Genomic DNA, 23121 nt, shown 5'->3' on the forward strand with positions numbered 1-23121 from the left:
GCCAGCTGGAGTTACTGGGAGGGGGGAGGTTTAAAATGTGGGAGCCCTGTTATGACCCCCCCCAAACCACTCATTCTCCTGGTGCCATCTGATCTGTATTGTCCTTTGGGCTCTGCAGCTTGGCTAGTGGCTTGCAGATTCCAGGCTTCCAGAAGTGATGGCGTGTTCCAAGGTGTGGACCCCAGACTCGCGGCTTACTAGTTGTGGCCCTGGTGCTAATTCTGGCAAGAACACAGTCTTATACACTGAAAGAACAAGAATACTTTACTTAAAATATATACAAAATTATTACTTTGAAACATATATGTTACAGTCCAACATACATCAGAGAACACTGATCGATGTAAATTTGGGTGCCTTCGCTCATTCAGTTTTGTGATTTCTCTTTTACTCAAGACTCCTGAAGACCATTCTCTTCAATGCCCGCTGGCAGAGGGAGGAGCCCAGAGGCCTGGTCCCCTGGTCCCCTTGGTGGTCTGGCTGTGCTCTTGTACACCACGGAGGCCACGCAACTCTGGCCTTGCTGGGGGCACTGGGGACAGAGAAGTGACGGGACCCTCATCAATCAATCACAGGCCCGTGGCCCATCTTCTAGCTCCTTCTCTCTCTCTCCCTGCTGCCCCCTCTCTGGGTATAAAAGGGTCTGGGGGGAGGGCAGGTCTAAAACGAGGGTGAAGTTGGTAAGAAAAGGTGCCAACCATTTTCTGGAAAAGCCCCCATCCTAGATTCATGTAAATGATGTTCCCTTTCTTCCTGCCTCGGTCCTGGGAGGAGAGCAAGAGAAGGCGGCGTGGGCGGGGGGAAGGAATACAACCTCGGAAAGGAAATGAGAAGACAAACACAAGAGGGGCTTCTGTGCATGACGCCAAGTGTGCCTTACGCTTATCCTGAGATAAATCAGCTGCCTTTTGGGGCTGAGCCCCTGCCCCTCGTCACCATCTCCCGCAGTGCCTTGCACCTCAGGGACACTTAATAAGTGCTCACTGAATGGATAAACAGATGGAGGTGGGGATCAGAGCATCAGATAGGTGGTGGGAAAGCAGATACCATCTCGACCTGCTGCCCTGCTTGGCGGGTGGGGAAGCAGAGGCCCAGAGAAGTGGGTGAAGCAAGCAAGGCCCTGTGACTTGTTCCTGAGAGAGTTAGACCTCGAGTCATCTTTTCTCAAGTTCTCCTTAAACTCCCCATTTTGCTTGGATCTGGAACTGTAAGGAGACTCTGTGGCCTCACCCGTGTGCCCTGAACTCAGGAAGGTCACTCCCGTGTCAGAAGCTCCCGCTGGTAAGGGTGGCCCTGGGAATAGGGGCTGGGTGTTTGGGACAAGGAGAATGGTCCCCTCTAGGCCCTGCCCTCCTGGGACTCCAGTCCTGCCCGGACTGGGGGACCGAGGTCCCAGGAGGTGACTGACCCCGAGGGCAGGGGTCAGATTCCTGTGGCCCTGAATGAGGTAGAGGAACAGAGGTCAGGGGGCAGCCCGCAGGGGGAGGCCCAGCTCCGGACACATGTGGTGGCCTCAGGGGACCGGGAGAAACCCATCAGCAAAGCCCCCCGACCACTCCTGAGACCGAAAGTAAGTTGCTACAAGAACTTGCTGAAAAGATGAATTACAGGAGTGTGGTTCTTGCACACGGGGACAGATGGAATGAGAACGGGGGCCCGGGGACCAGGGGCTGTGACAGCAGGCAGGGAGGTGACGGGCTTCTGGGTGAGGCGCCAGATGGGCCTGGCCAGGTAGGGCGTCAAAGACTGGCACGAGGGCTGGGGTGGGTTTCTCCTTTCAGCTGAGCTGCCCCGAACATTCTCTGGGATTCAAGCCACCGAGGCCTCCCATGGGTCACCCTGGGAAGCTGAAAAGCACAGGTGCTCCCCGCTTCCCAGCGTGACTTTGGTTTATAGAAGGGATGACCCGACCAGCGCCAAGAACCCTGTGTGTTTCCACAACGCACAGCCGCAAACATACAGCCTCTGGAGAACACTGGTGCCCAAGACGGTTCAGGACCCACGAGATGAATCGAACCTTTTGGGTTTCTCAGGATGGAAACTACCCAGGGTGTGGAGGGGATCCTGGAGGGCAGGTGCAGGGAGGGCTCTTTAGACAAAGCTTCCTCCTACCCCCAGCCCCCAGCCAACTTCCCTCCCTGCCCCCTCCCTAAGGGTGCCCCACTCCTCCATCACCCACTCACTTCCCATTTCGTCTTCACCACTGTCCAGTTTCCTTGAGAGCCACACATTGTTTCTTCTGCCGCTAGAAACAAAAATAATTCACCTGGCAACCTTGCGAGCCGGCAGCTCACCTGGTAACAAATGAGTCCCTTTGTGCTTAAGAGGCCCCCACAGAGTGCTGGCGATGGAGAAGCCCCCGTGGAGGCAAGCAGGGGAGGCGGGGCCCCGCGCCGCAGGCCAGGGGGTGCGTCGGCCTCCCCTACACGGCGGACTGGTTTTCAGGGCACGCGTAGATGGTACTCGGCTGGATTCGCCTCCGGATCCGCTCAGGCACTTTGGGGAGGATCTGGAAGGTCTGGGGCAGCAGCTCCAGGCAGGCCTCGCGGAACTTCTTGATCTTCCAGCAGTAGACGATGGGGTTGAAAACGGACTTGAGGTAGCTGAGCCACAGGACACAGGAGCTGGTGGTGTAGAACGAGGGGCCGCAGTAGAAGCGCCGACTGAACACGGACAGCAGGCTGTAGACCGAGTGCGGCAGCCAGCACAGCGAGAAGCCCACAAAGAGGATCAGGATGGTGGTGAAGGCCTTGGTTTTGAAGCTCAGGTCCAGGCTGACCTGCTGGTGCCGCTGGAGCCGCCGCAGGCCGGCGCGGGGCAGCCGCCGCAGGTCCAGACTGTCGGACTGGTTGTGCACGCGGACGGCGTTCTTGCGCACGGTGTGCAGGATGCCCAGGTAGGAGCACAGCATCACGGCGAAGGGCACAAAGAAGGCGGCGCCCACCAGCACCAGCACGTAGGCGCGGCCTCCCGGGCCCTCAGTGTAGCCCAGCACGCACTGCGGGGCCCGAGCCGGGACCTCCACCAGTGTCCAGCCGGCCAGCGAGGGTGCCGAGACGCAGAAGGACAGCGCCCAGGACGCGGCGATGATCACCTTGGCCCTGCGCGGGTTCAGCCTGTCCTGGCGCTGGACGATGATGAGAAAGCGGTCCACGCTGATGATGAGCAGGATGGCCACGCCCTCCAGGACAAAGAACCAGTAGAGCGTGGCAGAGAGCCGGCAGAAGTAGTCCCCGAAGTGCCAGTGGACCGTGATCAGGGTGACGGCCGTGAAGGGCATGCAGCACAGGGACAGCATGATGTCGGAGAAGGCCAGCGTGGCCAGAAGCAGGTTGATGGCAGAGCGCATGGCCGGCCGCTGGTACACGATGATGCAGACCACGGCGTTGCCAAGGAAACCCACCACGATCATCAGCATCATGACTACCGCCAGGGACATCCTGAGAGGGGCGGGCGCCCTGGAGTCCTCCCCGAGGCTCCCGTTCCGCGGTGCAGATTCTTCGGTCTGGATGGACGTGCTGTTGCAGGCCATGGTGGAGGAGATCCTGGGGCTGGGGCCGGAAGGAGTGGAGGGAGCCCTCAGCGCTTGGGGGGCTGCCGCGCTCTGTCTGCCGGCTGCATCTTCCTCCCTGCTGTCTGGGATCTCGAGGGAGCCGGAAGGGCCGGGAGGAGCGTCTTTCTTTGGGAGCACTGGCTGGGATCTGCACTTCATCAATCACAGCCTCGTCATCTCCGTGACAACCGACTGTGCCCACAGCCTCCTATTTGGACGCTCTCTGCGGCCTGGAGCAAAGAAGCACCAAGGAGAAGGGAGTTAGAGGTTCCAAGCGCTGGTTGAACAAAGCAAGTTCCATTTTACAGGTGTTCTAAGCACCAGTGGAGAGAGGGAATGACTCAGTGATTTGCCACTTGGGGGTGGCTTGGTCTTCACAGACACTCTGAGCCTTGCCACATAACTGGGGACCTAATCAGACTGCCTTGTGGGGCCCAGAAGTGAAGGCTTTGTAATCAATCTTTGTGCAATAAGCATTTTTTTTTTCTTTCTTTTTAGGGCCACACCCAATGCATACAGGAAGTTCCCAGGCTAAGGGTGGAATCAGAGCTGCAGCTGCTGGCCTACACCACAGCCACAGCAATGCAGGATCCTTAACCCACTGAGCACAGCCAGGGATCAAATCCGCATCCTCATGCATATAGTCGGATTCATTTCTGCTGTGCCATGATGGGAACTCCAAATAAGCATGTTTTTTTTTTTTTTTTTCCAATAAGCATTTTTTTTAATTGCTTGACTTGTAAGCAGCCTGAGCCAGTGAAGCTTTGGATGAGGCAACTTCCTGTAGAAAGCCAGCTCCATGTGGGCAGGTTTGTCTGTGTCATTCTCACCTAGGACATTCTCCCCCAACACCTAGAACAGTGCCTGGCACAGAGAAGATGCTCACTGATATCTGTTGGGTAGACAGACAAATGGCAGTTGACACTGCTGCAAATAAAATTTATTTTTTTGGCCTATGGCATGCAGAACTTCCTGGGCCAGGGATCACACCCGAGGCACAGCAGTGACAACACCAGATCCTTAACCTGCTGAGCCACCAGGGAACTCCTGCTTAATTTTAAGTGTAGGTTCACATGCAATTGCAAGAAATAATCTGGGAGTTCCCATTGTGGCTCAGCAGGTTAAGAACCCAACTAGTATCCATAAGGATGTGAGTTCGATCCCTGGCCTCACTCAGTGGATTAAGGACCCTCTCGTTTCTGTGGGTGTGGCGAAGGCCGGCAGCTACAGCTGAGATTTGATCTCTAGTCTGGGAATTTCTAGATGCCACAGGTTTGGCCTTAAAAAGAAATTAAAAGAAAAGAAAGAATCTGGAAAGATCCCATGTTTGCTGCCCCAGTTTCCCCTAACAGTAACACTTGGATAACTGCCCTGCTGCTTGAGTATTATGTTTGGGAACACTGATGAAAGGAGGACAGCCTTTTAAAAAATGCTGTTACTTTTCACTTTTGCATTTCTTTTGTGGCTGTGGCAAGGACGGTGTTCCATAACTCAGCTTTGTCCAGAGTCTGATGGCCTGGGTGGGTGAAATCCACTTTTTTCTTTTTTTTTTTAATTTAAATTTAATTTTTAATTTTTTTAATTTTATAAGTTATTTTTTATTTTTTAATTAAAATTTTTTACTTATGTATTTTTATTTTCTTTATTTTTGATTAAAATTTTTATTTATTTATATTTTTATTTTTTGAATTTTTAAAAAAAATTTAAAAAAATTTTAAATTATTAATTAATTAATTAATTTATTTATTTATTTTAAATCCACTTTTCTATCACTGGGCATCTCTGGCAGGCTGCTTACCCTCAGCCTGTCCATGCTGGGTGATAGTGAGCCCTTCACCTGTGCCCTTCTCTCCGCTGTGAGAGTTCATCTTCCCTACGATGGTAATTATGGGAGTGATTTCACGCTGAACCAAAGGAACAGACGGTGCAAGGAATTTTTTTTTTTTTAATGTGTGTCTCGAGGTTGAATCAGATTAGAATCATTTGGGCTTCTGGGCAACAATTCTCTATTTTAATTTAGCATTTTGGTCACAGTCCTGTTGTTAATGCCCAAATCAACAGCACCTTCCTTACCGAGCGCTTGGGTGCATTAAAGATCAAAGTAAGAGGTGACAGGCCAACAGGGAATGTCCTAGGACCTTCTTCAGCCTGAAGCACGATCACCTCCTCGTGGGCAGTTTTGCCCTGGAGGAGGCAGATGCGTGATGGGAATATAAGCCCTTCAAGGTCAAGGCACTTGGAGTTCCAGTCACACACCCACCTTGGCCCTAGGCAGCAGCGCTGGGGTTGAGGATAAATGAGCATCCTGAGCTGAGGTTCAATTAATGTGCCTCGGAGGGATGACCAGCCTGTGTCCTGCTGGGCTCTGGTAGAGCAGGAGCCCGCTGACCTTGTCTGAGTGAGCCAAGTCTACAAAAAGGATGGAAGGAGCTTTCAGCTGTGAGCAAAGAGGAAACACTGCCATCCACGCTCTGAATTAACCAGGGCATTTGCTAAAGCTCCTTCAGTGGTCCTGCTGTGCACAGGGAGCCATCCTTTCCTGCCATCGCACCCCCACACCATGGGGGTGGGGCAGCGAAGACGAAGGGGAGCTCAGGTGCCGCCATGACCAGCTCACCTTCACAAAAGTAGTGCAGAGTGGAGCAAGACCCGAGATGGGGGTCAGGTGCCGAGACTCCGAAAGAGGGGCCCGTCTTTGGTTGGATCACAGCGAGAGCGAACGACAGGGTTTGGTGTTCATGACACTGACAAATACGGAGAAAAGACAGTCCCTTCTCCTGAACCACCCAAAACCAGGTACAGAGAACCACACCTTCCAGCAGGTGAAGGATGGTGGGTGGTAACCTGTAAGGGTGAGAGGAGAAGTCTTTCTCTTCTTGCTAAATAGGACATCTCTGGCCTCTGGCGGGACCCCCAGGTGGTACCCTGGGGGCTTACCCTGGATCAGGGTGGCCGCAGGATCCCACAAGGCCCTGGGACCCTCCCTCCTTCTTCCCCCTTCCTCGTTCCCTCTCTTCCTCTCCTCCCATCATCTTCTTTCTCTTCGTCTATCTCTCTTCCCTAGCTTTTAGACGTTTTTTATTATGGTACATTTTAAACCTGAAGAAAAGTAGCAAAACTAGTGTAACAAAGCCCCACCAGGCCGAGCTTTTGAGAGATGTTTTCCCCATCGCTTTCCATTTAAGTGGGTGGCAACTCTGACCTTTCTTGTCCCCAGAAAGTGCCCGTCCAGGGTGTTTCCAATACAGGGACGAGATTCTGCTGGGTTTCTTTGGAGAGAGACAAGCAGCGGGCTGTGAGGCAGAGGAGTGCCTGATGGATGTGGAGGGGAACGCCAGCTGGGGGGAGGTTCCTAGAAAGCGGGGTTGGGGGGGAGCAGAGGGGCAGGGGTTCTAAATCTCTCTGAGCTGCTCCAAGGCTTTGGCCATTCTAATAAGGATGGACCTGTAGCCAGAGATGAGTTCCCAACAGGATGTTGCACAACTTGCAGTTGCAGGTAACAAGTCTCCTTAGCTGGTAATGTGTAGCTCTGAGTAGACAGGAAGGGACAAAGTCCGAACTATTTTCTCCCTGTCTCCTTTTCAGTGTCAGATAGGAAAAGACCGACCAGGCTGTGACTTGAGACAGAGAGTGACAGAACTGGGAGGGAAGAGGGGGAGCAATGGGAGCAGAAGCTTGGGCAGGGCGACAGGGGGCTCTGAGTCCAGAAGAGGCATAGAAGGAAGACTTCCTGCCAAGAGGGGTTAAGCACCAGTGAAGGCTTCAGCGGAGGCTCATATCTCCTTCTGTCACCGAGAGTGGGGTCTGCCGCTCACCACTCTAAAGCTAGTACAGAGGCCACGTTGGGAGGAAGGAAAGTTTGCTTTATTTCAGAGGCTGGCAACTGGAGTAGGGGGACAGAGTCCAGAGTCCAAGTCCCTCCACTGACAACCAGGGGGCAAGAGCTTTTAAAGAGGAGTTTCGGCGGGGACAGGAGGTGGGAGGGGGCTGCCTGCAGAAGCAGCACAGTCATCCTGAAAGTGGTCATGGGTGGTCTTGATTGTTGTAAGTGCAGTTAGTCTTAAGTTCCAGGGTCAGTTTGTTCCCATTTCCTTGAGACCAGTTCTCAGAATAGTGGCACCTTATGTCATGGCTACAGTCTGGTCACCATGTGGTTAACCTCTTCCACCAGGTGGTAATTCCAGTATCTACAGGACAGCTCACGGGACACGGCTCAGAATAACATCTACAGCTCTTGAGGAGGAGCTGCAGATCCTTGGCTTTGCTTAGTGATTAAACTACTATTATTTGGTCTTGTTTGTTTTCCTTTGCTTCTGCATTTTCTCACTTTTGTTATGGCTATATCCATGGCATGTGCAAGTTCCCAAGCCAGGGATCAAACCTGTGCCATAGCAATGACAATGCTGCATCCCCCCCCCCTTTTTTTTTTTTTTGCTTTTTTAGGGATGCACCTGCAGCACATGGAGGTTCCAAGGCTAGGGGTTGAATCAGAGCTATAGCTGCCGGCCTACACCACAGTCATAGCAATGTGAGATCAGAGCCGTGTCTGTAACCTACACCATAACAGCAACACTGGATATCCAACTCACTGAGCGAGGTCAGGGATCAAGCCTGCGTCCTCATGGATACTGGTCGTGAGATATATCCTCATGAGATACTAGGTAACCACATCCTCATGGATACTAGTCGGGTTCATTTCTGCTGCGCCAGGATCCTTTAATCTGATGAGCCACCAGGGAACCTCTGGACTTTTAATTCTTACTCCAGAAGAACACAGTGGTTCACAAATGCCCAATCTAAGGAATGAAGTCAGTTTGGGCAGATGGAGATATTTGCTGTGGAAACAGCTTGACTCTGTCATTCCCTGCAGTTATGTCACCTGTCTTTTTGATACAGACTCTCAAACAGATGGTATATTCCAATTTCAATAACTTTATTGGCAATGAAAAAATATGCAAGAACTGCCAAAAGCAATTCATCAATAGCTGTGCTTAAAAACAGGTGTTAGTCCACGTGTTTCAACTTCTAAGAGAAGTGAGCTGAGAGAGACCAGATTTTTTATTTCTCAATTCAGGCAAGACTCTTGGGGCATGTGGGGATTTTTCAAATAGAATAGAATTGGTGAGTCTTTTATTTTTATTTTGCTTTTTAGGGCTGTACCCGCAGCATATGGAAGTTTCCAGGCTAGGGGTTGAATTGGAGCTATAGCCGCCGGCCTATGCCACAGCCACAGCAACACCAGATCCAAGCCGCATCTGCAAACTACACTACAGCTCACAGCAATGCTGGATCCTTAACCCACTGAATGAGGCCAGGGATCAAACCCACATCCTCATGGATACTAGTCAGGTTCATTTCTGATGCGCCACAATGGGAACTCCCACTAAATCCCCTTTTTCTGCATCTTTATGTTAACCCTGTGGTTTTGTTTTGTTTGTTTCTTTGGTTGGTTTTATTTGTTTGTTTTTTGTTTTTGCCACCCTGCAGCATATTGAGCTCCTGGGCCAGGGATCAGATTTGAGCCACAGTTGCCACTTAAGCCACAGCTGCGGCAATGCTGGATCCTTAACCTGCTGTATCAAGCCAGAAATTGAAATCTTGTCCCAGCTCTCCCAAGACGCTGCTGATCCCACTATGCTGCCGTGGAGGCCAGAGCATACCGCTCACTTGGGGACGTTCATTTCCAAGTGAATCCTTGACAACTGCATTTGTGCATTTCACCAATAAAAGCCAGCTTCTTCCATTTCTCAACTGGTTTAGAGGTGTTGCATCTAAGGTAAGTTTTTAAAGTCTATGAATCACGTATGAAAATTTTGCTAGAGGCGCAAAGCATATGGTGCTCGTTTAAGAATAGATGTAGTTTTGAGGTTTTAATGAAATCTGAGACACTTAGCATTTTTTTAAGAAGCTGAAAAACCAGACCTGCCAACGTAGAGTTTTTCCAGGTAGAATCCGTGCGGTCTCAAGCAACCTCCCCCAGGCTCCAGGCGCAGCTGTGGCTACTTAAATCTGAGCCGCCCCCCCGCCCCACCACCACTGTGGCCCTTTGACTTGCCCGCCTGCAGCCACGCTGCTTGGCAGAACCCTTTTCCTTCTTCAAAATCACATCTGCAGGCGCCTGCCCCTCTGCCTTCACATGGCTTTCTCAGAAACTATGTTTAAACTTATTTTGGTAACTTTTGCAATTTTTCTAACATGTTATGCCCCTCTTCTCAAAAAAGAAAACCTTGGATCTGATAAAACAAACAAACAAACATGCTTTTCCGTTTGTGATAAAACAGACCTTGCTGATGTATTTGATTAAAAGGATTTTCGATGATTTTTAAACATTTTTAACAGCTTTACTGAAGCATAACCTACATATCACAAAGCCTGCTCATGGTAAGCTTACGATTCAATGATTTTTAGTTAATTTATAAAGTTGTGCCACTATCACCACAATCCACTTTTAGAAGGTTTCCATCACCCTCAAACTGCTCCCCCTGTCTGTTTGTAGTCAATTGATGGGATTATTAATAGTGTTTTAACTTTATTTTTCACAAAAGGGTCCCTAATACCATCCAGGAACTTGATGGTTGTAGGGAGGGTTGTTAACCCAGCAGCTGCTCCCTTCCTACTGGGTCTGCAACACGAGGAGGGAAGTGGTACTTGAGAGGCCACCTTTGTGACAAAGATGAAAGAGCATTTGCATCATCTGGTCCCTTGACCTGGCCTGTCCTGACCTTCTTGACCCCAAGTGAACAGTATTTGTTGGGCAGAGAGCAGGGCAAGCCTAACCCCTTTACCCCTGTCTCCGTGAAACCATCACCATACCAACATCAATGCTTGATGACACACAGGGGACCACAGGGCCAGGGGGACCGGGACAGTTGGGGAGTTCTGGAACAGCTAACTGTGGTCCTGCCTCTGCTTCCTGGCCTTGAAATTTGAGGAACGCTTGTAATTCTTCAGCCTCTCCTTCTTCTTCTTCTTAACAGCTGTGCCTGTAGCATATGGAAGTTCTTGCCCAGGGGTCAAATCAGAGCTGCATCTGCAACCTATGCCACAGCCGCAGCAACACCGGATCCTTAACCCACTGAGTGAAGCCAGGGATTGAACCCGCATCCTCAGAGAGACAGCATCAGGTTCTTTAACCCGCTGAGCCACAATGGGATGTCCACCTGTTGCATCTTTTGTACTGACCCCACAGGGTGGTGGTGAAGATGAACTATTTAGAAAAGCACCTTGGCCATCACCAGGCAAGGGTAGGAAGGGGCTTTCATCAGGGCAGAGGGTAAGTTCATTACCAACCCTCTAATCCTGCTGGGCTTGGGGGCCATTGGAGCCACTTGTGGGCATGTGGGTCCTGGGGTGCTGCCTGAGTTATCCTGAGGTTGTGCTTCTGAATAAACTCCCTTTTATTTATTTATTTATTTATTTATTTATTTATTATTTTTTGCTTTTTGAGGACTGCACCCACGGCATGTGGAGATTCCCAGGTTAGGGGTCCAATCAGAGCTACAGCTGCCAGCCTACGCTACAGCCACAGCAATGTGGGATCCAAGCCATGTCTGTGACCTACACCACAGCTCATGGCAACGGCAGATCCTCAACCTACTGAACAAGGCCAGGGTTCGAACCCACAACCTCATGGCTCCTAGTCGAATTCGTTTCCTCTGTGCCACGACGGGAACTCTTAAACTCCATTTTAAATGTGTGTTGTTTCATGCTTTGCAGCACATCCCTGACCCAGTTACCATGGGACCCGTGCCATGCTGCTGGAGCTGGCATGGGTCACCCTAAGTTCTGTCAGGTTAGACGTTGGGGTTCTTCTCCCACAGAGTGTGAGGCCCTCAGGCTGGCAGAAAGCACATGTCCGGAATGTCCCCGTGTCAATCTTCCTCTCAGCCGCCTGCGCGCCCACTGCTCGTTGGAGCAGGCCTCTGGCATTTGAGGCACTTGCTGAGAAATAAGCCATTTTATCAGTGACTGTTCCTATCCTCAGTGAGCCAAGAGGGCCCTGCCTAAAGGAGGAATAACCATAGAAGAGGTTGATGTGGTTTATTACATGGAATGAACCCATGAAACATGAGATGAATGTCTTCCAACTTTAGAGAGGTCTTCATAGAATGTTTGGTTTTTAAAACAAGCAGTGAAACATTTGAGAAGGGGTTTGTCCTCCTGTGAGGGCTGAACTAGGCACGGCATGGATGTCGTGGGCCTACTGGAAGTGGTCCAGGCTGCAGGTGGCTTCTGCCTGCTGTTAACAAACACAGGCCACATAGACGGCGGCTGGGGTACAAAGGTGTCATTTTGTTGCCATTTTGTTGCTTCCTGGACTGAATGTCTATAACTGCAAATGGCACACTGAAAATCTTCCTGCTTGAGTGACATGTTGGGCAGAAATGCAGTGTCTCCTGTGAGGCAGAACCTCGAGTGACACGGTGGCTGGGCTGGGGGCCTAAGGGGAGGGGCCCCATGTCTGGAAGACCCAGCGTCTGACCTTCCTGTTCTACCACTTGTCAGTTGCTCAGAGGGTTTCTGTTTATGAGCCTCAGTAACATCATCTGAGAAATGAGTATAATAATACCTATCTTATTAGCATGTTACGAATGAGGTGAAGAATAGAATGTAAAACATATACATTTTGTTTTTCATTGACTCAAAGGGCCACTGATTTTCAGATGCTTCACCATTTTACACACATGAAGAAGGAAAAGATGCGGCCAAGCAGATCCTGGCATGGTGTGTGTGGACTGCAGTCCCGTGTGGGGCTTGAATGGTCCTCATATCTCCCTTTGCCTTGTCCTTGTTTTTATCTGTTCCAAGGTATCTGACAATTGCGTCGCTCTGGTGTATGGTGGGCTTCTCCTTTTCTTGCATGTGTCGTGGTATCAAAACACAACACGGTGTCATCTGTATCCTGCAGATATTCTAAATTTTCTGTTATGTTGTTGTTGTTGTTGTTTTTAGCTGTGCCTTCAGCATAGAGAAGTTCCTGGGCTAGGGATTGAACCCTCACCACAGCAGTGACAATGCCACATCCTTAACCCACTGTGCCACCAGGGAACTCCTGTTGTCTTGTTTTGACTTTTCTTTTTCTTTTTTTTTTTTTGTCTTTTTGCTATTTCTTGGGCCGCTCCCGTGGCATATGGAGGTTCCCAGGCTAGGGGTCTAATCGGAGCTGTAGTCTCCGGCCTACGCCAGAGCCACAGCAACGCAGGATCCAAGCCACATCTGCAACCTACACCACAGCTCATGGCAATGCCAGATCCTTAACCCACTGAGCAAGGCCAGGCATCGAACCCACAGCCTCATGGTTCCTAGTCGGATTCGTTAACCACTGCTCCACGATGGGAACTCCCTGACGTCTTTAATAAAAAAAACCTTTCTGGCTGGATGGACTGCCCCTCCCTGGGACAAGCAAAGGGTCCAGCCATGGCTGCCCTTGACATTCAGACCACCAGCCCAGAACCAGGCGCCCCTCTCTGCCCCTGCACCCACCCCCCAGCAGGAAATATCCTCTCCTCCATCCTCCCAGGGCAGAGCGTGGAGGGGTAGGGGGTGGGCAGAGAACCAGAGACCACCCCTCCTCCCAAAGCCCCCCAGATCATTCAAACAGCCAATCCTCTGATGTTCCCCAGCCCTGCCCAGCCTTTCCCGGACACCCCAGTACAGGCCATGGCTTAAAACTCCCCGCACCACTGTCTTCTGCTCCCGACCTGGCTTTTTCCGGGGCCTCCTGTGAGTGGAATCAACTCTCTTTTCCAGGGCCCCTCCTCAGACTCCTCCTGTGGCCACGCCTGACTGGCTGTCTTGTCAAATAATACAACATGAACAACAGCCATTGTCCACAAACTCACTGTTTACTTAGCACCCAACCCCGCCCCCGCCCCCCCCACTCCCCCCACCCCCGGCCTGTGTGATCAGAATCCCTGTTCTGGGGCCAGGAATCTTCTCACAGGGACCCCGAGTTTCCCGGCCTCTTGGGCCTGGCCGTGGATGCTGGGGGCCCTCACAGAGAAGTGAGGGACCTGGAATGCAGAGATACACCCCCCCCCATGACGCCCTGCCTGGGCCAGACCCCTTTACAGCCATCACTGTACTCCTGTTGGGCTGTCATGGGGGTAGGGGGGTGACATCTGGGGGTTTGCAAACGAGGGCAGGACAGCATCCAGGGACACCCCAGCTCGAGGCGGGGTGCCAGTGGTCCAGCTCATTAAATGGCCATCCCAGTTTCCCTGGACGTGACCTTGGCTGTGCCCTTTATATTGGAGGATTAACCCGGGGAAGGCTGCCTGGGGGAGCCCCTGGAAGTGCCAGGCGGGGTGAGTGGAGGAGGGGTTGGAGGTGGTTCCCACCAGCCTGGTGAGCAGAGGAGAGCCTCTTTCTCCTGGGGCATAAGGTACGAGCACTAACACTCATCACCCGGAGCCCTGAGAGGAGTCAGGCAAACGATGCCTCTGTGGGCACTCAGCCCAGGGCTGTAGGTATCATTTCCCTATTATTTCCTCTTCCTCCTGGTTCCCGGAGGCTGTCAGTCTGTCGGCCACAGGGGCTGCCTCACTGTAGTAGCCACCCTTCCCCTTGAGGCCCAGTGATGACGTGGGGCTCTCTGCCTTTTGGGAAACCGTCTCCACTGTAGCAAATTCCCACAAGCCTGGGGGCCATAAAACAACCGAGTTTCTAGTCTCCAAGGGCTAGAGGCCAGAGCCTGAAACCCAGTGGGACGCCTGGGAATGGCTCCTTCCGGCCCCTCCCAGCTTCAGCAGCCCCCTGGCCTCCTGGGCAGAGGCCTTTTCCCCTGCGTCTCCAGTGACACTCAGGAGGACATGGATTCAGGGCCCACTCCATCTGGCGTGACTGTATCTCAGCTCGCTTATACCTGCCAAGACCCTCTTTCCAAACGATTTCGCATCCAAAGCAAGGCTCTGGGCCCACTCGGAGTGTTAGGTTCAACTTCCCACAGTCCTCTAGGCTCAGTGCCCCAGATTCTCACAGTCCTGCTCTCTCCCCATTGCCTCCCCTGCAAAGGCCCTTCCTGCACGGGTTGCGGGGGGTGGGGGCGTGGGGGGGTGGCATGTGTGCAAGGAGGGACCCAGGGAAGTGCTGGTGACACCTTTACTACAAACCAGGACAGCAAGGCCATTCTGGAACCCCCCCCCCCCCCCCACTCCCACTCTGCTAACTGTGCAGCTAATCTGGACTGAAATCCTCTGGAATGATTGTCTATTGTTCGTTTCTCTTTTCCAAGAACAGTTTCTAGGGATGTCCTTGAAATAAATAAACAGATAAACAATAAATAAATAAATAGCCCTTGAATTCTATTCATGAGAAGAGTGCAAATGAAAAAGAAGAAAACTCTGAATTTTGGCTACAGATAATTCATAATATAGAAGAACGTACCTAAAATCCCCTGATCTGAAATATTACATTTCAGGTACAGCCCCCACCAGGGGGTCCTGAGTGGTGGGGGAGGTGAGTGCCCAGCCCACGTGACCCCACGGTCCTTCAGCAAATGCGCAGCTTGAGCTGCTGGGACCAGACCCCACTTCTGGGGAGGAGCAGCCTGAGAGTTGATGGCAGAAGCGAAGGAGGAGGGGGTTCCCTGTATCCCCCAGGGGACTCCCGGGGCAGCAGAACCCTGGGATGGAGGGCCAGAACGGTAAAACTCAGAAGGCAGCTGCCCTTTGAGACAGGACCTGAGTGCAGGCTGGGGGCGGGTAGCGAACAGGGTGCGGGGAGGGGAACAGCATCGTCTGGTTTTCTGTCACTGCTGCCCTGGCATCTGGGCCTCGACAGCCTGGGAACACTGCCCCTGTAGGGTCAGCCAGGTCCTGGAGACCAGAGACAAGTCCCCCACCCCACCATGAACACACTTCCCAAATACAAACTACCCTCCCAGGGCCGATGCCCACCTCCATGGGGCTCCCACGGGCTGGGCCACCATCCCCCTGTCCTCCTCGCCCAGGGCCAGGATCAGATAGCCCCCGAGTCCTGGAGCCTACTGATGTGATGGAAAGCAGCTAGTCTTACATGGAGTACCGCCTCCCCTTCCTTCTGGCAGAGTCCACAGTAAGGCTTCTCACCGACCCCCTCCCCACCCCCCGGCTTTGCCTCTGAGTGGCCCTGCATGCTGTCCACCTGGGGACTGTGCCAAACAAACTGTTAGGATCTTTTGCTGATTTGTTGGCCTCACCACACCTTAATAACAACAACAACAACAATAATAATAAACCCTACACTTTTTTTTTTTTTTGTCTTTTTAGGGTCGCACCCTTGGCATATGGAGGTTCCCAGGTTAGGGGTCTAATCGGAGCTGTTGCTACTGGCCTATGCCACAGCCACAGCAACGCCGGATCTGAGTCACGTCTGGGACCTACACCACAGCTCATGGCAATGCCGGATCCTTAACCCACTGAGCAAGGAGGCCAGGGATCGAACCCACAACCTCATGGTTCCTAGTTGGATTCGTTAGCCACCGAGCCACAACGGGAACTCCTGAAGTGCCCTTCTTTATCTGCAATAATACGGTTTGAAATCTAGTTTATCTAATATTAATATAACTATGCCAGCTTTCTTATACTTACTTTTGCATGCCACATCTTTTCCCATGCATTAATTTTCAGTCTATCTGTGTCAATATATACATTTTTTCTTTTGAGAGTTAACACCTGTGGCATGTGGAAGTTCCCAGGCTGGGGGTCTAATCGGAGCTGCGCCTTGCAGGGCTGCACCACAGCCACAGCAATGCCAGATGTGAGCACCATAGCTGGTGGCAATGCTGGGTCCTTGACTTCATGGATACTGGTTGGGTTTTTAACTTGTTGCACCACAACAGGGACTCCACGTGTCATTATATTTAAAATGCATCTCCAGTGGAAAGAAAATATGTAGTCTTACATTTTGCCAACGTTTCAATCTCTAGCTTTTAAGAAAAACACCTAATCTATTTAAAAATATTTAAATATTTAAAAAATATTATATATATATATATATATATATATATATATATATATATATATATCTGTATAGCACAAGACTTCATTAAAAGACTGTCCATCATTTGTCCCTGGGCCGGGTGGGGGACAGTTCAGATGTCACAATCTTCTCTTCCCTGAATACTGGCATCGGGCAGCACAGCTCCTCAGGAAACACCCGCCTGGATCTCCGAGAGGTGGGTCTGGTGGGGACAAACCCTGCCCAACCCCTCTGGCACGCGGTGGGGAGGGCATGCTTCCCGGGCACCCTACAGACCAGTGGTCCTTACTGCTGCCAAATTACCCATCATCCACTGTGTTCAATACTATATACGGTCCTGCTGAGCATCTGGGGCGACTTGTTCAGACTTGTTCAACTGACAAAACAATAGAGGTTAATTGTCACATTGAAAGAATTGGCCCAGAGCAGCTCCTGCTCCGAACCGGTGTCAGTAATCTCACTGGGGAAACAGAATCAGATCAAGTCTTTTTTGTGCTTCGAGGTCTCGTGCACTGGCTCAAAACACACTTGGAAATGGGAATGAACCCTGAGCTTGCTCTTGGAGAGAGCTGCCCCATGGTGGCCCCAGCCCCAGCCTCCCGCTATGACACCGTCTCCCCTGCTCCCTCCCGCTGCCCCCACCCCACTGGTTTTCCTGCTGTGCCTACTTGGTGTCCCTCTGTCCAGAATGTTCTCCCCTCCAGTCTTTCTTCTAAGCCCATCTCAGTGGGCCCTTCCCCGTCCACTGGTGTTGACAACAATCTACCAAGAAGAACTCAGTTGGCACTGTCTTAGCCCTTGGCACAGACAGGCAGGAAGGCAGGGACCCTGCCATGCTATTCCTAATGTGTCTCCAGCACCTATAGCACCTTCAGGAACTCAGCAGCTGTTCCTCAGTGTTTGTCGAGTAAATGAATGATTTTACATTTCTTTTGTTGCTAATCTGTATATTCTAGACTTTCTGCAGTAAACATACCTTATTTTTTTCCTCCTAAAAAGGTCAACTTAGGAGTTCCTGTTGTGGCTCAGTGGTAACAAACTGAACTAGGATCTATGAGGGCACAGATTCGATCCCTGGCCTCGCTCAGTGGGTTAAGGATCCGGCATTGCCATGAGCTGTGGTGTAGGCCGCAGATGCTGCTTGGATCCCAAGTGTAGGCTGGCAGCTGTAGCTCCGATTCAATCCCTAGTCTGGGAATTTCCATATGCCATATGTGTGGCCCTAAAAAGACAAAAAAAAAAAAAAGTCAGTTTAAACACTGAGCAGCATTTATCTGTATGTCTCAGTTTTACAGCGTTTCTGTTTTGAACTCAAGAGTCACGGATGTGTTGGGCAGGGATGGAAAACAGTGAGATGGAGGGAGAGGGAGGAGACAGGGAGAACCTGGTGTTTCCAGCATTTCCTAGACAGCAGGCAGATCTGCTGCTTCATCAAGGGGCTGGAATTTCATATGACTCCTTATCAAGGAAAGCCACTCACTAATTTAAACCTGGGGCCCAACTATTTCAATACCAGCTGCTCCCACTTCTAATAATTCCCAACATATTTTTATTGTTCAGGATTTTAAGAACATCAAACACACCTTTTCCACCATGAGGAACACATTTAGTTCAAAAGCTGCCAAGATGGAAAACACTTGAAATACATGACCAGGCCACAGGGCAACGAGGCCCGCGGGTCAGCCACTTTCCATGTGGGCTTCCCCCCAAACCAGCCAGATGAGGTGCGTCTGCCATAAGGGGGCCTCAGTTCAGGTTTCTTGAGAAAATGTTTAACAAGCTGCTCGAACACTTGAGCCTGTTCTGTGTTAACCTCTGGAGTGATGTCAGCCAAGGTCTGGAGTGTGTGGAGACGATGGCGGAATTCCTACTTGGTGACAAAGATGGTGGCAGAGCAGGACCTGTGGGCGTCCTGCGCTCTGCCCTGGCTCCCCTCACCACGCGCTCCTGGAGAGGTCACCTCTTTGCCAAGACTCTAAAACACCCCCAGATACGGCTCAGACCCAGTTCCACAAGCCAAATGCAGCTGCTTTCCTTGAATTCTGGCATCCATGGACACCAACTCTTGGCTATTTCCCACCCAACATCCTCGAATCAGAACTCAGCAGCCTCCACCCCCCCCCCACGAGATGGGGCTGACCCCCATTGCCCCACATCCACAACCAGCACCACTGGCCCTGCCGTTTCCCAGGTGGAGCCTGGAGTCCTCCCCATCTCCTCCCCTCCCCTCCCTCCAGGCCACCAGCTGATCATCTGATCTCTGTCTTAAGAATCTCAAAACTCGACCCACCTCTCTGCTCACACTGCCACGCTTGAGTTTGGGGTGCCCCTATCCTGAAACCGGGTCACAGTGGCCAAGCAGCCCTGGGGTACCCCTGCTCACCCGCATCGTGGCCCTCCCTCCCTCTCTGCCACTGGAGAATCTCCCCCGTGGGAAACCACATCAGGTCGCTCTTGGCTCAAAGCTTCCCACCAACCTTGGGATAAAGGCATTGCAGGGTGTGTGGAGACTCATGCCGTGAAATCAGTTTTGGGTCATGATTGGCGCTGACAGTGATGGAGGAGGATGGACATAGAGCTCTTCACGAAGCAGAAGGAGAGTGTTGCTGGTGACTGTAGCTTCATGCCTACGTGCATGTCCTGAGTTATGACACGAGATGGGTTTCTCACTGTGGGGTGCAGTGAGGACAGGTCTGAAAAACACTAGTGGATGAGACCTTTGGTGAGCTGACCCTGGCCCAACTCCCCAGACCCCTCCTCCTTCCCATTGCCACCCTCTCTGGTCACCCACAGGATCTCACATGCCCAGCTGCCTGCGACCTCCAGCCCTTTGCACCTGCTCTCCAGTCTCCCAGAAGTTCTTTGCTACCCCGCCTTGGGCTTGCATGTCTAGTTCTCACTCTTTGGATCTCAGCTGAAATGTCCCTCCCTCGTGAAGCCTTCCTTGACCCCTAGGCAAGGCTGGGTCCTCTGCTACATGTCCTGTTCCCCCCCACACACACAATGCTGCACACATCATAGTGTATGCAGCGTAGTGGCTTGTGTCTGCTTGCTGCTGCCGGCTCACTGGGGCAGGACTTAGACTTGTCTTTTCCCCTCTGTGCCCCTGGCGCACAGCAGAGCATTCGACATGGAGCAGGTACTCGACGACCATGTGTTGAATGAACAAACACTCCAACCTGTTCCTTAATTCAAGGTTTATGTGTCAAGGGCTGCTTGAGCCTCTCAGCTGTGCCAGACCCTATGGACATGTGAAAACAACCAAGGTAGCATCATTGCCTGAAATTCCCAGGAACTGCCGCTCCCCCAAGAACAGGCAAGTGCAGGACCAGAGCATCCTAGAGGATTAAGGAAGATTCTTTGGAGCCCCAAAGAAATCAAACGAAACCTCCTCCAGCTCACGTGCTAGATTTCAGCATTGATTTCCAGCATAGAAATCTTATATTTCATGTACAATTTTTTGTGTGTAAATTATGTTTGTATTTATATTTCATATGAAATTTTACATGAACTAGATATGAAACCCATGGTTGACTCAGAACTTGAATATCTGGGGGCAAGGACAAGGTGTCATTCCTTAGGCCTAAGCCGGACACAGGGACTTTGGCAAGCCCCTACCCGACCCCCAGGGGAGGAAGAGTACATCATCAATACCCAACATTCTCACCTCATTACTTCAGTAGTTCACACCCATTCCATGTATGTATGTATGTATGTATGTATGTATTTATTTTGTCTTTTTAGGGCCGCACCCGTGGCACATGGAGGTTCCCAGGTTAGGAGTTGAATCAGAGCTATAGCCGCTGGCCTAGGCCACAGCCATCGCAATGCCTGATCAGAGCCACATCTGCGACCTACACCACAGCTCTTGGCAATGCCGGATCTTTAATCTACTGGTCAAGGCCAGGGATCGAACCCATGTCCTCATGGATACTAGTCAGATTTGATACCACTGAGCCAGGATGGGAACTCTTCCATTCCTTATGAATCTGTCTGAAATACATGACACTGGGGAGAAGGAGGGTTCCAGCCGCTGACATCAGGGAGAAGGGAGTGGGCAGGAGAGTGGAGTGGGGCGGCTGGGGCTTGGGGTCTGAGTCTTGCCCCACCTCTGCCTGCCTGGGTCTCCCTGGTCAGGGCTCTGAATTCGTGAATCGAATTCACTCACTTACAGAGAGGGGCAGTAACACCCAGGCCCCCAGCCTGTTTGAAGAATGGAGACAGAAATTGGGAACTTCCCATCGTGGCTCAGGGGTAACAAGCCTCACTAGTATCCATAAGGATGTGGGTTCGATCCCTGGCCTTGCTCAGTGGGTTAAGGATCCGGCATTGCTGTGAACTGTGGTGTAGGCCACAGATGCTGCTTGGATCATGCCTGGCTGTGGCTGTGGTGTAGGCCGCAGCTGTAGGGCCAATTTGACCTCTAGGCTGGGAAACTCCATATACTGCAGGTGCAGCCCTAAAACGAAAAACTAACAAACAAACCTTTGAGGCCAGCCCTGAAGGAGGCCGCTGGGAAGGTGCCCTCAGTGACGATGGGGGAGGGGAGGCGGGGTCGGGAAAAAACATGCGTCCCCTGATGCCCGGGAGCCTCCACCTGGAGGGACCTCCGGTGGGGGTAGGGAGCCAGGATCAGGCAGCCTCACCACAGACCGGGGCTGAGGAGTCAGGGCACCGGTGGTGATGGGGACGTTGGATGCCCAGGATCACAGTGCACAGGATGCAGTTCTGCATTGGTTTTGTTTTCTTTCTCTTTTATGAATATTGTGAGCTTCTGTGTCCACAGATGCCCCTCCCCATGCCTGGCAAGAACACGTTTCCCTCAGTGACCACGCCAGGGAGAGAACTACTTAAAGGCGGGAGTGACTCCTGCCTCCTCATGGGCCCCTGGTCCCCGTGAGCCTGCTTATCTGATGTGATGCGGCTGCGCTGGCGCCGCTGAGGCGGAAGGGATGCGGGCTGGGCCGGGGAACCCAAGACCCAGCTTGCTTCTCGGCAACGCTAACGCAAAGCAGGCCCCTCCATGCACTTAATCGGAAGCACACAAGAAACAGCCCTGGGCCTTGAAGAAAGGTGGTTTGTGTTCCTCAGAGAGTCTGGAGGGCAAACTTCCAGAGAGGTACTCTGCTGGGGAAAGTAAGGCAAGCGGGCCCCCTGCTCTCCCCACTTTGGGGTGAGGTTCAGGGAACTGTCCTGAGGAGTGGGGACCTTCCGGTTCATCAGGGAGGGTGTGACGGCGAATTTCACATGTCAGCACCACAAGCACAGCACCCACCACACACACACACACACACACACACACACACCACACAAACACACACAGCCGGCCCCTCTCTACTGGTTCAGTTTCTCAGTCTTTCTCTACATACAAACCACACACACACAAACACCACACACACACACACACACACACACACACACTCCACACCCCCCCCACACACCCCCTCCACCCACACATGCACACACATCCTACCGTTCAGTTTCTCAGTCTCTCCACACACACACACACACACACACACACACACACACACCCCCTACTGGTTCAGTTTCTCAGCTTCTCGCTACACACCACACACACACACACACACACACACACACACCCCTACTGCTTCGCTTTCTCTGGAGAGCCTAGATGGACATGGAGGCGAACACCCCTCCCGACCCAGGTGTGAGGTCAGGAAGGAAAGGCGCCAAGGTGGGCTGGGGTCCAGCCCCTGGCACTTCCCCCTGGTGACTTCTGCTGTCTGCACAGACGGGAGACCACAGCCGTTTGACTACGTGGATCCTGCAGATGGAAATCCAGCCTGCCTGTCCCTCTCCGCCGGAACCCCACCTGTAGGCTTTGCCCTTTAACTGTCCTGGGTTTGCTGGGCAGGATGAAGATGTTCCGTACCTCCCGGAGAAGCAACCCGGACCACCGAGAATCCAAACCGAGAAAGGAGGCAGCCTTTTGGTCTGGATTCACTCAATGGCAACGGCTCCAGGAAGCGCCGAGAAAGGGGGCCTGAGCCGAGGAGGGCCCCTGAGGGCTTCCCAGTGCACAAACCTTCCAAGGCAGGTGACAGTGGCTGACGAGCTGAGAGGCCACATCCCCCAGGAGCTCCCAGTGGCCTCACAGCATGCTGCATGGCCCCTGAACAGAGCTGGGGTTTCAACTGCCCGTTACTCAGTGGTGAAGGTGGGCCTGTCCCTCTCTCACCATCCTGGACAGCATGTGCCACACAGAAGGCCCAGAAAGTGAGCAGTCGGCCAGATTCCATCCTTTTCCTCCTCTCTCCTCAACTGTCACGTCCTCCCCATCCTTGTGCAGGGTGCCTGGCCTCCCACTCCGCGGTCAGCAGAAGCGACGGCTCAGAACATCTCCAGGTGCCCTGAGGCCACAGCGATCAGATGCTGTCCCTCCTGGCTGACCTGTCCTTAGTTCAGAGGCCACCCCCGCCCCCGCAACAGGACATGGTCCCGCAAACCTCCTTTCTGTCTTGCTTTGGCCATTTTCCTTCACTACTGAATCAGCCCCATTCCAGCAAAACTGCTTTATTATTATTATTTTTTGGGCTGCACCCACAGCATACAAAAGTTTCTTGGCCATGGATCCAACCCATACCAAA

At 52.1% G+C, this 23121-nt stretch overlaps 1 protein-coding gene across 10 annotated transcripts in view; it reads right to left on the bottom strand.

The window, feature by feature from the left end:
* Nucleotides 1–241: 241 nt before the first annotated feature.
* Nucleotides 242–23121, bottom strand: part of GPR45 (G protein-coupled receptor 45) — a 95441-nt gene continuing 72561 nt past the window's right edge. For 5 of the 10 annotated variants that reach the window (XM_085018491.1, XM_085018492.1, XM_085018490.1 and 2 more), the window contains one exon: nucleotides 242–3783. In XM_085018491.1, coding sequence (XP_084874617.1) covers nucleotides 2423–3712 — 1290 coding nt within the window. In that variant the 5' untranslated portion in view covers nucleotides 3713–3783 and the 3' untranslated portion in view covers nucleotides 242–2422. Of the gene's footprint in view, nucleotides 3784–5813; nucleotides 5963–18990; nucleotides 19183–23121 lie in introns of those variants that run through there. The other 5 variants (XM_085018493.1, XM_085018497.1, XM_085018496.1 and 2 more) reach the window with 2 other exon arrangements.

The sequence above is a fragment of the Sus scrofa genome, chromosome 3, assembly GCF_054392235.1.
Source record: "Sus scrofa isolate SSC_HxYL_T2T_F1_AM1 chromosome 3, Sscrofa_HxYL_maternal_Yorkshire_Landrace_v2.0, whole genome shotgun sequence".
In the NCBI taxonomy this organism is placed as follows: domain Eukaryota; kingdom Metazoa; phylum Chordata; class Mammalia; order Artiodactyla; family Suidae; genus Sus; species Sus scrofa.